The sequence below is a fragment of the Mesoplodon densirostris genome, chromosome 7, assembly GCF_025265405.1.
Source record: "Mesoplodon densirostris isolate mMesDen1 chromosome 7, mMesDen1 primary haplotype, whole genome shotgun sequence".
Classification (NCBI taxonomy): Eukaryota; Metazoa; Chordata; class Mammalia; order Artiodactyla; family Ziphiidae; genus Mesoplodon; species Mesoplodon densirostris.
The window spans coordinates 114,051,638-114,065,565 of record NC_082667.1 but is presented as its reverse complement, the minus strand read 5'-3'; the positions used below and the strand labels follow the sequence as shown (position 1 = coordinate 114,065,565).

The 13,928-nt window shown below is 39.1% G+C and overlaps 1 protein-coding gene across 1 annotated transcript in view; it reads right to left on the bottom strand.

Annotated features, from left to right (window-relative positions):
* Window positions 1–12,030: 12,030 nt before the first annotated feature.
* TECTA (tectorin alpha) overlaps window positions 12,031–13,928 on the bottom strand; it is a 66,464-nt gene continuing 64,566 nt past the window's right edge. The window contains exons 22-23 of the mRNA XM_060103319.1: window positions 13,738–13,854; window positions 12,031–12,131 (exon numbers count right to left, since the gene is read on the bottom strand). Of these exons, the coding sequence (XP_059959302.1) occupies window positions 12,031–12,131; window positions 13,738–13,854 (218 nt within the window). The remainder of the gene's footprint in view (window positions 12,132–13,737; window positions 13,855–13,928) is intronic.

The following is a 13,928-nucleotide window of genomic DNA, read 5'->3' as shown; positions in this document are numbered from 1 at the left end:
ATATTTATCCACTAGTTCTATATTTATCCACTAGTTCTATAATACTAACAAATTAATTAGCTCTTTTATAGAGAATTACCTGTTATTTTTGCTTATAGACTGGTCTCCATTGCATCGTATAAGACAGTGGTCCCCAACCTTTTAGGCACCAGGGACCAGTCTCGTGGAAGACAATTTTTCCACAGACAGAGGGATGGGGGGGTAGGGGGGATGTTTCAGGCGGTAATGGGAGCGATGGGGGGCAGCAGATGAAGTTTGCTTGCTCTCCTGCCGCCCGCCGCTCACCTCCTGCTGTGCGGCCCCATACTGGTCCGTGGCCCGGGGGATGGGGACACCTGGTAAAGTTTGAGGTGCATCTTTTTAATTAATTGGGGGAAATTTCCAAGTGTTCAATTTGGAGGATGATAGAGGAGCAGTCCTTCTTCAATTTTTCTTGGATTCTTAGAAAATTTATTTTAATCTTTAAATTTTCATTGGTTGAATTCTCATAGGCTAATGGCATTGTTATCAGTCTAACTAGCCTTAATAGGACTTTGTGAGGATCACTATTTTGAAAAGAAGTCTCTATTTTTAAGTGCTAGTTAAGAGCAATTTTTCAACTTCTATTTCTACCTGCTGATAACATTTAGGAAACATATCCAAGTGCAATAATAATGGGTCTGAAATGAGTATGTTTACATAATTTTTAATAAATGAAAACTGCTCATTTTCTTTTCATTAATGCTTCACTGTTTTTAATAGCTTTTAATGTCTCATACCTTTTTGGAAAGCCTGCATGCTCGATAATTCTCCCTTTTAGACAGAACTTCAGCATTCAGAAACACCAGCAAGCTTTTTGGAGAACATTCCAATAAGAGGTATCTATATGAATGCTTTTACAGGAAGTGGGCTAGTATTCTTAAGAGGTTAATAACTTTGCTGATTTGGTCCCTCTGCAGGTTAAAATTAATTGGGAAAAAGAAGCCACTCAGATACTTGACAGGACAGACAAAGGGTATTAGGGAATGGTAAACAAATAAAACAGGTTTTAAAGTAATTCATGGTATACTCTCTCACCGACACTGAAAAGCAGTGTTTTACTACAAGAAGAAATTTATTCTTATACCTTTTTAATGATTTGTAATGTCAGTAAGGAAAGAGAAATAGTAAAAGGCAGTTTAACTGGCATTCTTAGAAACACGGTCCTCTGCTAACTTCTCTTCCATACAGTACAACGACAAAGATGGTACTGAGATAATGAAGACTGAAAAAAAAAAAGCCTGCTGTATACTTACTGTGCACAGAGCCCCATGCTAAGTGGCTTAGATTTGTCATTTCACTAAGTACTTCGGAAAAACATAGAGAATAAGTAGTAGTATTCCTATTTTATAGATTTGGTAGGTTCTCAGAAAGATTAAATAACTTGCCTGTATCTTCTTACACTCAACACGATTGGCCACTCTCTCCTGCTTGAAATACTCTCTTTCCTTGGTATCAGTCACACTTCCTCTTGAGTTTTGTTGGCTTTTCCTGGCTATTCCTCAGTTTCCTTTGGTCACTCCTCCCTCTCTTGCTAACCTCTAAATGTTGATCCTGCGGATTCTCAGGCTCCCTGAAAGTGGGGCCCCTTCTCTCTCTCTCTAATTCTGTCCTCTGCTTAAATGCCATCTAAATGTATAGGATTCCTATATATGGCTTATCACCACCCCAGACTAGTCTGACAAGCTCCTGTCGTATATCTTCCTGCCTACGTGACACCTCTGCTTGGATCTCTTACAGACATTGCATGCTCAACATGGACCAAACTGAACAGTTGATTTTCTCCCTGACACTATTTCTCACTCTTTTTCTATCTCAGTAAATGACATCATCATCCATCCTGCTGTACAAATCAGAAACAGTTTTGATTTCTATCTTTCCCCTATCTTCAAATCCCATGTATGACTTAGTCTCATAGCTTCTTCCTTCAAAACATAGCTCGAAGTCATCTATTTCTTCCTAAGTCCCTGCGCTTTTGCCAACCACCCAGCCCTGTACAAGAGTCACTTGTTTTTCCTGCTTCCTCTCTTTCTCTCTACAAATCCATTCTCCATATAGCATTTAGAGTTATTTTTTAATGTAAATTGGTAGGAATAAATGGGCAGAGCACAGAGGGTTTTCAGGGCAATGAAAGTATTCTGTATGATACTATAATGGTGGGTACATGTCATCATACTTTTGTCAAAACCCATAGAGCGTACATCACCAAGAGTGAAGCCTAGTGTAAACTATGGGCTCTGGATGATGATGTGTCAGTGCAGGTTAATTGATTGTAACAAATGCACGGCTTGGTGTAAGATGTTGATGGTGGGGGAAGCTATGCATGTGTGTGGGCAGGGAGGGGATATTTGGGAAATCTGTGTAACTTCTGCTCAATTTTGCTGTGAACCAAAAACTCTAAAAAATAAAGTATTTCTTAAAAAGTAAATTGGATGATACCACTCTCCTACTAACAGTCTTCTAGTGGCTTACAATTGCCCTTGACATAGAATTCAGATTTTTTATGGCTGAAAAGGCCCCTGCCTACCTCTCCAGCCATAGCGTGTGGCAACCCACAACCGCTCTCCTCTTCCCTGCAAATGCCATTCTCAAGCCTCAGGGCCTTACCCTTGCTCTGGCCTCTGTCTGAACCCCCTCCTTCATGCTTGCTTGGTTCCTTCTTTTCCCTTAAATCTCAGCTGAAATGATACCACTCAGAAGGCCTACTTGACCACTGTATCTAAATGAATTTTCTATCCCCATTTCCCCCCATAGCATCCTATTTGCTTTTCTCATAGGACTTTTCTCCTTTGGAAATTACATCTTTATCAGTTTTCATTTACTGCTGTAGACCAATACCTGGTACAAGGGAAGCAATCAATAAATATTTGAAAAATGAATGAATGAATGAAATGTATCTGGCTAGTAAGTGGTGAAACCAGGACTCAAACCCAGAATCTGTCTGACTCCAGAATCTGTGTTCTGAACTCTTATGCTAGCAGTAAAATCAATTCATGTTTAGTGGAATTTTAGAGTAAAATTAATTTTAGCATAAAAATCTAGAATTCTTTTAAAATGTGATAATCCACATGATAACCCTCCAAGGACAACAGAGTACTTGATTGACCTCTCTCTTAGTGATGCTGGATAACATAAAGTATCCAGCAGTATACAGTATGACTGTATGGATAACCTGTCCTATTTGGCATTTTATTTACTAAGATGCCCAGACAAGATCCCTTGCAATAATTCTTTCAACTTTGTCAAATATTCTGGGAAGTCAAATAAAATGACTTTGGGCAAGTTACTTAACTTCTTTAGACCAGCATCTATAAAATAGGAAAATAATGATTTCATAGCATTATTTAGGAGGAATAAAGGAAATAGATGAAAAGTCCTCACCACAGGGTTGGTATACGGTAAGTAAATAATAACTGTGGTTCTTTAAAAAAAGTCTTAATTCTTTGGTTGTTTTAAAAAGTCTAATCTTCAGGGTTAACTAAACAGGGCTCCTTTTTAAACTATTTCTCAATTCTGACATGAATTGGATGAGCTGGATTGACATGCCAAGTCATCAAAGACTAATGATAGCTGGAAAAAATAAGCAGGAGAATTGCCTCTTCAGGGGGACCCGAGAAATCCACAGGCAGCTTCTAAATCTCGACGAGCTGACTTCTAAATTTCCATTGAGTTTACACTTTATTGCAGAGGACAGCTACAGTCCGGATTTGAAGTCAGTGCCATTCTTGGAATTTGTGTCTGCTTCATGAGCTTACATTTCCGACAAAGTTTTGAGAAATATACAAGAAAAAGGGAGCAACATATATGTTTTTCCAAATTACTTTTAAAAAGAAGTTTGATTCCGTTCATTGATTCTGCCTAAAACAACAACAACAAAGTAAAACACACACTGATATTTAAGGATAGGAATTTTTCTTTTCCTTTTTTTTTTTTTTTTTTTTTGCCTCAGGGGACTTTGCTTTCCAGTATTTGCCAAGTGCTCTATTTCACATGGTGTAATGAGAGTCTTGGGTCCCAATTTTTTTTTTTTTTTAGATCAGTTTGAGAGGACCATATTTCTTTCATAAGAAAAAACTTCAGAATTTCTTTTCTGTCTCTCAGGTTTTGGATGTTATAGTGACAAAACTAGACAAGCTGGCAGAGGGAGCCATGGAAATTTTTGAGAATCTGAAAACATAACAAATGGAGTTGAATGGATTTTGAACAATAGATTCCACATGTATCTCAGGAGAAATTAAATAGAACTTTTGCTAAATATTTCACATTTTAGAGAAGAAAAACTCAGAGCTAAATACTACAAATTTTAAGACTCATCCTAATGAGAGTCTTTTCTTACTACTCATCCTGGAGTCTTACATTTACACGCACACACACACACACACACCTGTAGAAGTAAATGGAACCTTAGCTGTCCTTGATGCCTGGGACTTAGGCAAAAGAGAATGGCCAAGGAAACAGTTTTACAACATCCTAGGGGGAAATTATTGTTATTTCTTATGTATCTTATGAACTGGACTTAATATTTATTTACTTGTTGTGCTACGTAATCAGTTTAGTGTTGTTTTAAAATATGCATTTGTTCAGAAGGTAATTGTATCAAGACACTTTGTTCTTTCCTTTATGTGGCTTAGTGTCTACAAGGAATATTTTATTAAATTCAAACTTTCTTCCTCAGGGTAATCCAGTCTTTACATTTCATTTCTTGGATCTGGATTCCATTAGATTTTTACTCACTGAATTAAATCTGAGGGAGTCACGCTTCTCCTTCTTAAGAGTATTTCCAAACATCTCAGAAAGAGATAATTTTCTCCTACCTTTTAACGAAATCTGCTTAGGAGTTTTAGCAAGAGAGAACTTTCCTTTTCTTATCATTTTTGGAAGGGGAAGTTAGTTACCTTTGATGGCATCTGGTCAACCTAGCTCTCTCGAGGTCCCATGAGAAGTAAGGGCCAACCCCGATCCATCTGCGTTCTCTCTACTGTCCTCAGCTGCACTTTCTTACGTGTTGGAGTGAAATCTTCTTGTCCTACCTTCACAAAACTGAAAGGTTATGTCACTCTCATTTTTCCAGCCTATGTACATTTACATTCTTCTGGTGAGAAGGAAAAACCCAGAATAGGATTGGAATAAATAATGTAGGAATTTGTGAAAATGCTTGCATTTTCAGTTGTTTATAAAAATAAAGCTGCCATAGGAGCATGCATTGTCAGTGATCACTTAATGTTTTGGAAGTAGCATTTAAAGAACCCACTTCTAGGATTAGACTAAAAGATGAGGCATTGTGCTGTTTCTGTAATGTTCAAGCACCTCAGGATGACACTTTTTGGTGGAAGACTTACATTCCACAACATTTTATTATGGAACATTTCAACCACCATCCAATTTTAAGTTCTGTAGTTTCAAGCTGCCAACACAGTATGGAAAACTCCAAGGGAGAGGAAATATAAAGAGTTCATACTGCTGTAGCTGTGAGGTCTCCTGGCTTCTAGGAGTCACGGGTGCCTCTTTGGGGGTCTACCCAGGAAAGTTGACTTTTGATGAATTTGTGTTTTTAGAGTACAATACCTGGGAACACAACAAAGTCCTCATTTGTTGTGACTGTCGTAAACTGCTCTTCCTAAAATTAAAAGTGTTTAGAGTTGTATGTGGAGATGTGTTTCCCTAGGATTTAGGCAACCTGTGCTTTCAGGGCAATTTGCCTAAATAGTGTGCATTTAAACTGATTGCAGTCATTTGCTAAATTGTTCACTATGGTCCAAGGTGGTGGTGGGTTTTTAAGATAAATGTGGTAAGATTTCTCTCCCTCTGTTGACTGAGTTCTTGATTTCCACTTAAAGTTAACTAGTGAAAGTAATTGTTTATGAAAAGGGCCAAAAGGGCAAAAGTACAACTAATAAATGTTAACACATGGGAGATGTGAATATAGACTCTGCTAATCTGGAATTAATATTTAGAATATTTCCACTCCTGTCTTGGAGGTTCAAAGTAAGCATTTAGAATCTGTGGCTTTTTTAGAGCAAAAAAAAAAAAAAAAAAATGTGTTCTGTGCTGCCCACAGTTCTCACTTTATGCCTTTAATATTCTGCTACAACACCTAGACACTTTCACATTTTATGTTCATTTATCATTCATCATTTTCCCTTGTCGAATTAGTTTGCCAAATTACTTTCTGATCAGGACTCGTCAAGAGAGAGAATTCCTCTTTTGCAGGGATGCAGGTATTTCTTAACAGCATTATGCAGTCGTGAATTCAGAGACTCATGGAGAACATCATTGAATATACACTTGTAACTCCTTGATTTGAATGATCCACGTAGATATTTAAACTACATTCAAGGACTAGGATGGCTGGTTGCATTGAGAATGTTTGTGGCAGGAAAGAGGAAATAAAGGAGCCATGCATTTTTGTCTTTGATTAACATATAATTAACTTAATAGCATATATCTATGTGAATAGAGTATTTAAATCAGAAAAATTTTGTGAGTTCTAGATAGATCCAATGCAAAGATTTTCAAGACCTAAAGTACAATAATAAATGTTATCCTTTTCAGTAAAATCATATATTTTTGCCCAACTAAAAATAGGGTAATATCAGTGGATTACTGTACCCTAAACTATTCCCCAAAGAAATTCAGGAGTTAGTGGGGGAAATCAAGAATGGTATGTCATGGTTTGTTTGTTCTTAAAAGTCACAAAGGGCTGAAAAGACTGCTTTCATTCTCATATGTCTCATTAGAAGCTGGAAATTACTCAATAAACCTATAAGCACAAGCACACATATATGAGTGGGTTTGCATTTTTCCTTAGCTAGTACTTTAAGCCATTGTAACTTCAACCTAACGCTTTCCCTCTGATTTCTCTGTCAAAATGCAGCATGATTTAGGATTGAATAATAGTAAATACAGGTGGGAAAGCATTTGTTATGAAAGATGCTCCATGAGCATAAGGTATTGTTATTTCATCTGATGAGAGAATGTCTAAGTTTCAAAACAATTTCATCATCAATATTTTATGCTAATGAATGAAACAACAGCTAAGCCAGAGGCCACATGCAAACAGAAACACACTGCAAAATGTACAAAGAACATTCTTCCTCCATTTGTTTCCTTAGAAAATAGAATTTGATTACCGAGTTCTTCATGGAACGATGAGTCTTTGTGTTTTATTTCTGACTATAGACAGAGATCTGTCCCTCTGCCACGGAGATGTTGTCTTATATGAGAGTCATATTTCAGCAAACATAATTAAACCATCACAAACAGAGTCTTCCATTAGTCAGACCAGAGTTATGGTGGTTGTGCTTTAGATTCATAAGAAAGTATTTCACGTTCTGCTGGGGGAAAAGAAAGACCGCTAAATATTTCATGGCTTTTCTTGATCACATTGTTTATTTCTTAGCATTTTAAAGAGATACTTAATTTTTCTTGACAGCTATTTTTGTCCACACGTTAGAGAGATAGATATTAAGGGCAAAATTTGCATGGGATGCCAAGAGCTGGTATTTTCCTGGAATGATGCTTACTGGGTGTATAAGAATAAATCTCATGCTGTTCTCCAGAAATGTCCTTGGCATTTGATGTGTTCTCTAAAGCTATATTCTGGTAATGTTCCACATCTAAGGTTTCGAGGAGGGGGAGAAATCATATTTTGATTGGTGTCGTTCAATATACGTTTGGGGTTTCATGCAAAAATAAAACGCGGACACTAGAGGGTGCTGTTTGATTTTCTTTTTCACTGAGTTGTGCTGCAGATTCCGGTGAATCAGGGCCCTGAAAAATGCCATCGTGTTCTCCTAACCAGGACCAAATTGCACTGCTGTACAGGAGGTAGAAATCCCCTAAGTTCAAGGAGGGAGGCTGGAAGGTTCAAAATGGGGTAGATGCTAAATTAATTCAGAATTAGTAAAGAAGTAATTCTTTATTACTTTAAACCTGTATGATTGTCATTTTTTGATAATTACTTAATTTCCTTGGTTGAAAGAAGTTTTATTAGATTTCAAGCTCTCACTAAATGTCAAATGGTTCTAAAAATAGCTAGAATATTAGACAATGTGAAACAATTCGTGCTTTCAAGTTTTGGCACTAGGATTTTGAGCAGAGCACATACTTACTACTGGTTAAGAAACTAATTAAAGAATTCTCAATTGTCAGAAATGCCAGACCCCGAGATGTTGTTTCTTTTTGATATCAGAGAAACACCAAGTTAATAAGATTCCCAATTAACTTCCTTTTTCACCTTCACTAAACATGTGCTTCCCCCTCACCCCATCCCCCCATCCCCCCACCCCGCTTCCTTGAAGCAAATCTTTTTGAGTGGCAGGAGAAGGCAGTGTTCTGGAGTTCTCTAAATATATGATATCATATGGTTTATGTTTGTATCGTGTCATTTCCTAACCTAAGAATATTTTTTAAAAAGCTTAAAGTTCTCGTTTTATAGAGAGGAAAGTTAAGGTATTGTGATCTCAGATGATTTATTTCAAGCTGAGAATTAAATTAGTAGAAGGGTCAGGATCATCTCCCAGTTCTTCTGCCTTGCAGACAGTCAGCTACGGGACCTGTTTGTTTTTAGTTCTGTAGATGTGTTTGTCTTTAATACAGATAGGCATGACTGGCTCAGAGACTACTTGGCAGCCATCACCACAGATTTCCAGTTCTCCTCCCTCCCAGGTTCATGGGAAGTTCACAATTCCCCCTCTCTGAAAGTTAGTTCCAGCCATGTACCTTGCTTTGGCCAGTGAAATGGTAACAGAAGTGTGTGTGTCCCTTCTGGGGTGTGACCCCTTGCTGAGGTGAGCCCCAGAGCCTCGTGTTGAGCTGGAAGCATCAAAAGATAATGAAGTGTCAAGAAATAACAAGTGCTGATGAGGACTTGGGAAAAGGGAATCCCTCATTGGTAGGAATGTAAATGGATGCAGCCACTGTGGAGAACAGTATGGAGGTTCCTCCATAAATTAAAAATAGAACTACCATACAATCCAGCAATTCCACTTCTGGGCACTTATCCAAAGGAGATGAAAACACTGACTCAAAAAGATACCTGCACCCCCGTGTTCACAGCAGCATTATTTACAATAGCCAAGATGCGGAAACAACCTAAGTATCCATCGATGGGTGAATGAATAAAGAAGATATGGTCTATATATACAATGGAATATTATTGAGCCATAAAAAAGGAAGAAATTCTGCCATTTGCAATAACATGGATGAACCTTGAGGGCATTATGCTAAATGAAATAAGTCAGGGAAAGACACACATAGTATGTTCTTACTTATATGGGGGAATCTAAAAACAAAACAAAACAAAAAGCATAGAATGGATTGGTGGTTGCCAGAGGCATGGTAAAATGGGTGAAGAGGGTCAAAATATACAAACTTCCAGTTATAAAATAGATACATCCTCGGGATGTAATGTACAGCATGGTGAGTATAGCTAATAATACCTATTGCATATTTGGAAGCTGCTAAAAGAATAGATCTTAAAAGTTCTCATCACAGGAGAAAAAATTGTACCTGTGTATGGTGATGGATGTTAACTAGACTTTTGTGATGATCATCTCCTAGTGTGTATATATATATCAAATCATTATGTCATATACCCGAAACTGATGTAATGCTATAAGTCAATTATATCTCAATAATAATGTGATTCAGGGCTTCCCTGGTGGCGCAGGGAAGCACGGGTTCGTGCCCCAGTCCGGAAAGATCCCACATGCTGCGGATTAGCTGGGCCCGTGAGCCATGGCTGCTGAGCCTGCACGTCTGGAGCCTGTGCTCCACAGCAGGAGAGGCCACAACAGTGAGAGGCCCGTGTACCGCAAAAAAAAAAAAATAAAAAAAAATAAAATAAATAAATAAATAAATAAATAAATAAATAATGTGATTCTGACACAGGAACAGACAAATAAGCCAATGGAAGAGAGTCAAGAGCTCACAAACAGAACCACAGAGGTTGAAACTTGATATATGATAAAGGTGGTACTGAAGTCCCATGGGGAAAGGATAATTGTTCAATAAATTCTGTTGAGAGAAAAAAAAGATAATAAAGTCTCATCAACCTCCCTCCCAGGATGGAAGTAAGGATCAGAGACCCCTGATGTGAGAAAGAGAGAAATCTTTAAGCCACTGAGATTCTGGGGTGTTCTAATATGGCTCTACACCTAGCTTATCCTGATGACAGACAAAGATGTCAAACAAGTGAGAAAACCAAAGGCCAAGAACTAAAGTGGGGTAAGAAAGGATTTAATTAAAAATCTAAAAAACAATTATAGTGTTTAATTTAGAAATTTCTAGTGACTTTGACATGAAAATCAATAAAGAGAAGTTATTAAATATGAAAACATTTCCTCCTTGTATGTCTTCAGTTAAAATTCATCTAAGGAAATCAAGTAAAAAAAATAAATGAGATATTATTGTGTTCAACTCAGAATCTGATTGTGAAAACCTAAACCTTAGACTATGAAAATGAGAATGGAGCTCTGAATCTGCTGATCTTGAAGTGGGGGAAAGTCTGGAGTTGAGGATTTTCACGTGAAAAAAAAATGTGCATAACATCAATTTCCATCATGGTGAGGAAGAGATACTGTGTCTCTCCTAGAACAGATGGTTTGATTCCTTAATCCATCTCAATGTTCAGCATTTTCCCAAAAGATCCTAAGATGTCTAAGTTGAAGCAGATGCATATTTTTCTCCATCAATACTGGTTGTCCTCTTGGCCGCATAGCATCTATGACTGCCAAGCTAGAGCTTGTGGACCCTCCCCGGGGCTGGGAGAGCAAAGCCGCTCAGTGCAGATTCAGTCTATACCCCGCTTCTTCAGCCCAGTGACAGTGTGATGCCGGGCCTTTTATACGTAAGACAACAGGAATCGTACCCACAACCCACGGTCAAGGACGCTAGGATTTCTGCTCAGCGTTTCTGCCCAGGGTTCCCAGAAAAATAAAAAAATGCCATCAGCTTAAATCCAAAACAACTTCAAAATAAACTTGAAGTGGCGTTTACTTTGCTTTTAACCTTAAAAAGAGAGGCACCCCAGGGATATATTTACCAGGCCCTCTATTATGTAGTTAATTATAGTAAATGTGGGGGTTTTGTGCCACATACAAAAGAGGATGCTGCCTGCTTCTCTTCCACATGGCACCTCACTAAACGCCCTGCTAATGCTCTGTCAGGACAAATAGGCACATAACAAAACGCATTAAAGTGCTGGTCAGCAGGGCCTACCTGCTCCAACTGCTGCTGCTGTTTTTTTTTTTTTTTTTTTAAACCAGAGGATGCTATTTAGTGTGCAAAGCTTAACATCGATAAGTATGATTCCAGCCATGGAGTAATGAGAATAATTGAACACAAAGTTTATTTAAGCATAAAACACGTTAAAAATGATTTGGTTGATTTGTGAGAGAGAAGAGTTTGGGTCTGAAGAGACGGATGGGGTGTTGGGGTTCCCAGGTCTGCAAACAATACATGCGGTGGCCACGTGGCCTGGCAGGGCTGGAGGACACAGCGGCGGGTGTGGGGAGGGGAGCAACATAGGCACATCGAGGTCAGATGCTTCCAAACATCGGAGAGATTCCTTAGGGGGAGTCAAACCTTCCAATCACCGCTTCTCAATATTCGATATCGTTCCAACAGGCCCTTTCTCTATAAAAACTATGATACAGAAACAGCACTGGTGGGATAGATTTCTCTGGTCAGACTTCCGACAGACTTGTCTAACCAGAATTTTTTCCTTCACCGGTTTTTCATGCGAACCAACGTTTCTAGTGACAACTATTTGGAAATTTTAGGCAAGATATATGTTTTCCACAACTGGCTTTTAGAAGCCCAGTTGCATACCTTGAAAGAGGAGCATGGCATTTCCCTCTTTTCTGGAACCCTGACCGTTTGGGGCAGGTGGCATCACTTTGAGACAGTGGGCAATCTCAAATAGGTTTTGACTTAAGGGCACACACCTTTTATCCTACAGGGAGTTGAAGTAAGTAAATTACAGTACTTTATATAGCAACCTTGAGTTAATTATGAGGTCGTGCCTGATGTATAGACAAAATGCCATAATGAAATCTGGGTCATGATGAGAAGCAGCGTCCAAACTTGAAGTTCAATGGAAGAATTAGAGGCTGTGAACAGAGAGAGACATAATAAGTCCTGTGGAAAAAAATATACCTGTTTGACATAGATCAGACATCTTTGTGGTATTCCAATAAAGGAACCTACTTTGTTCATTGCCAAGAACCCACTTTCTCCAAATGGCCTGGACTGAGGCAGCAAGGAAGTGAAATTAACCCAACCTTTAGGAGTCCTGCTAACTTAGAGGGTACCAGGGACACCTGGCAGCCAAGGCTATTGCAGGAAACCTTGTTTGTTGGATCACACACCCCAGTCCCAGCTCAACCCAGGTAGACTTGGGGTGAGATCTAAGGCCAATATTTGGTACTTAAATGGCTGGATAACTTCCTTCTTTAAATATCACCTTCATCTATACAAGCAGCTCATGCAGCTCAATATCAAAAAAACAAACAACCCAATCCAAAAATGGGCAGAAGACCTAAATAGACATTTCTCCAAAGAAGATATACAGATCACCAACAAACACATGAAAGGATGCTCAACATCACTAATCATTAGAGAAATGCAAATCAAAACCACAATGAGGTATCACCTCACACCAGTCAGAATGGCCATCATCAAAAAATCTACAAACAATAAATGCTGGAGAGCGTGTGGAGAAAAGGGAACCCTCTTGCACTGTTAGTGGGAATGTAAATTGATACAGCCACTATGGAGACCAGTATGGAGGTTCCTTAAAAAACTAAAAATAGAATTACCATATGACCCAGCAGTCCCACTACTGGGCATATACCCTGAGAAAACCATAATTCAGAAAGACACATGCACCCCAATGTTCATTGCAGCACTATTTACAATAGCCAGGACATGGAAGCAACCTAAGTGTCCATCAACAGATGAATGGATGAAGAAGATGCAGCACATATATACAATGGAATATTACTCAGCCATAAAAAGAAACGAAACTGAGTTATTTGTAGTGAGGTGGACGGACCTAGAGTCTGTCATACAGAGTGAAGTAAGTCAGAAAGAGAAAAACAAATACCATATGCTAACACATATATATGGAATCTGAAAAGAAAAAAAATGGTCCTGATGAACCTAGGGGCAGGATAGGAATCAAGACACAGATGTAGAGAATGGACTTGAGGACACGGGGAGGGGGAGGGGTAAGCTGGGACAAAGTGAGAGAGTAACACTGACACATCGACACTACCAAATGTAAAACAGAGAGCTAGTGGGAAGCAGCTGCAGAGCACAGGGAGATCAGCTGGGTGCTTTGCGACCACCTAGAGCTGTGGGAGGGTGGGAGGGAGACACAAGAGGGAGGGCCTATGGGGATATACATATGCATATAGCTGATGCACTTTGTTATACAGCAGAAACTAACACAACATTGTAAAGCAATTATACTCCAATAAAGATGTTTTAAAAATCACTTTTATCTTTTAGATAAAAGAGCAGGGACCAAAAGGTTTTAAAAAAAACCCAAATGATGCTAGAATTCCTTGGGTGTTTTCCTCATCTCTCCTTCTTACTTTCTGGAAGTCTCATAGATCAGTTGCTGACCGAGTGGGCCTCACATAGAACTGTCTCCTCAGGGTCAAGAACTTCCTATGTCCCCAGCTGCCGGCCCTGAATGGGAGTCGTGCTCACCTCTGCAGCTCTTGCCGTCCTCCTGCAGGGTCCCCGTCACGCAGCTGCACAGAGGCCCGTCCACCCGGCTCGTGCAGATCTGCTCACACCCTCCGTTGTCCTCACACCAGTCCAGCCCTGAAAAAGAGCCGCTGGACAAGTTACCTGCAGACAGTCCAGCTCTTCAACTCGTATCTAAGGGCAAGGCCTTA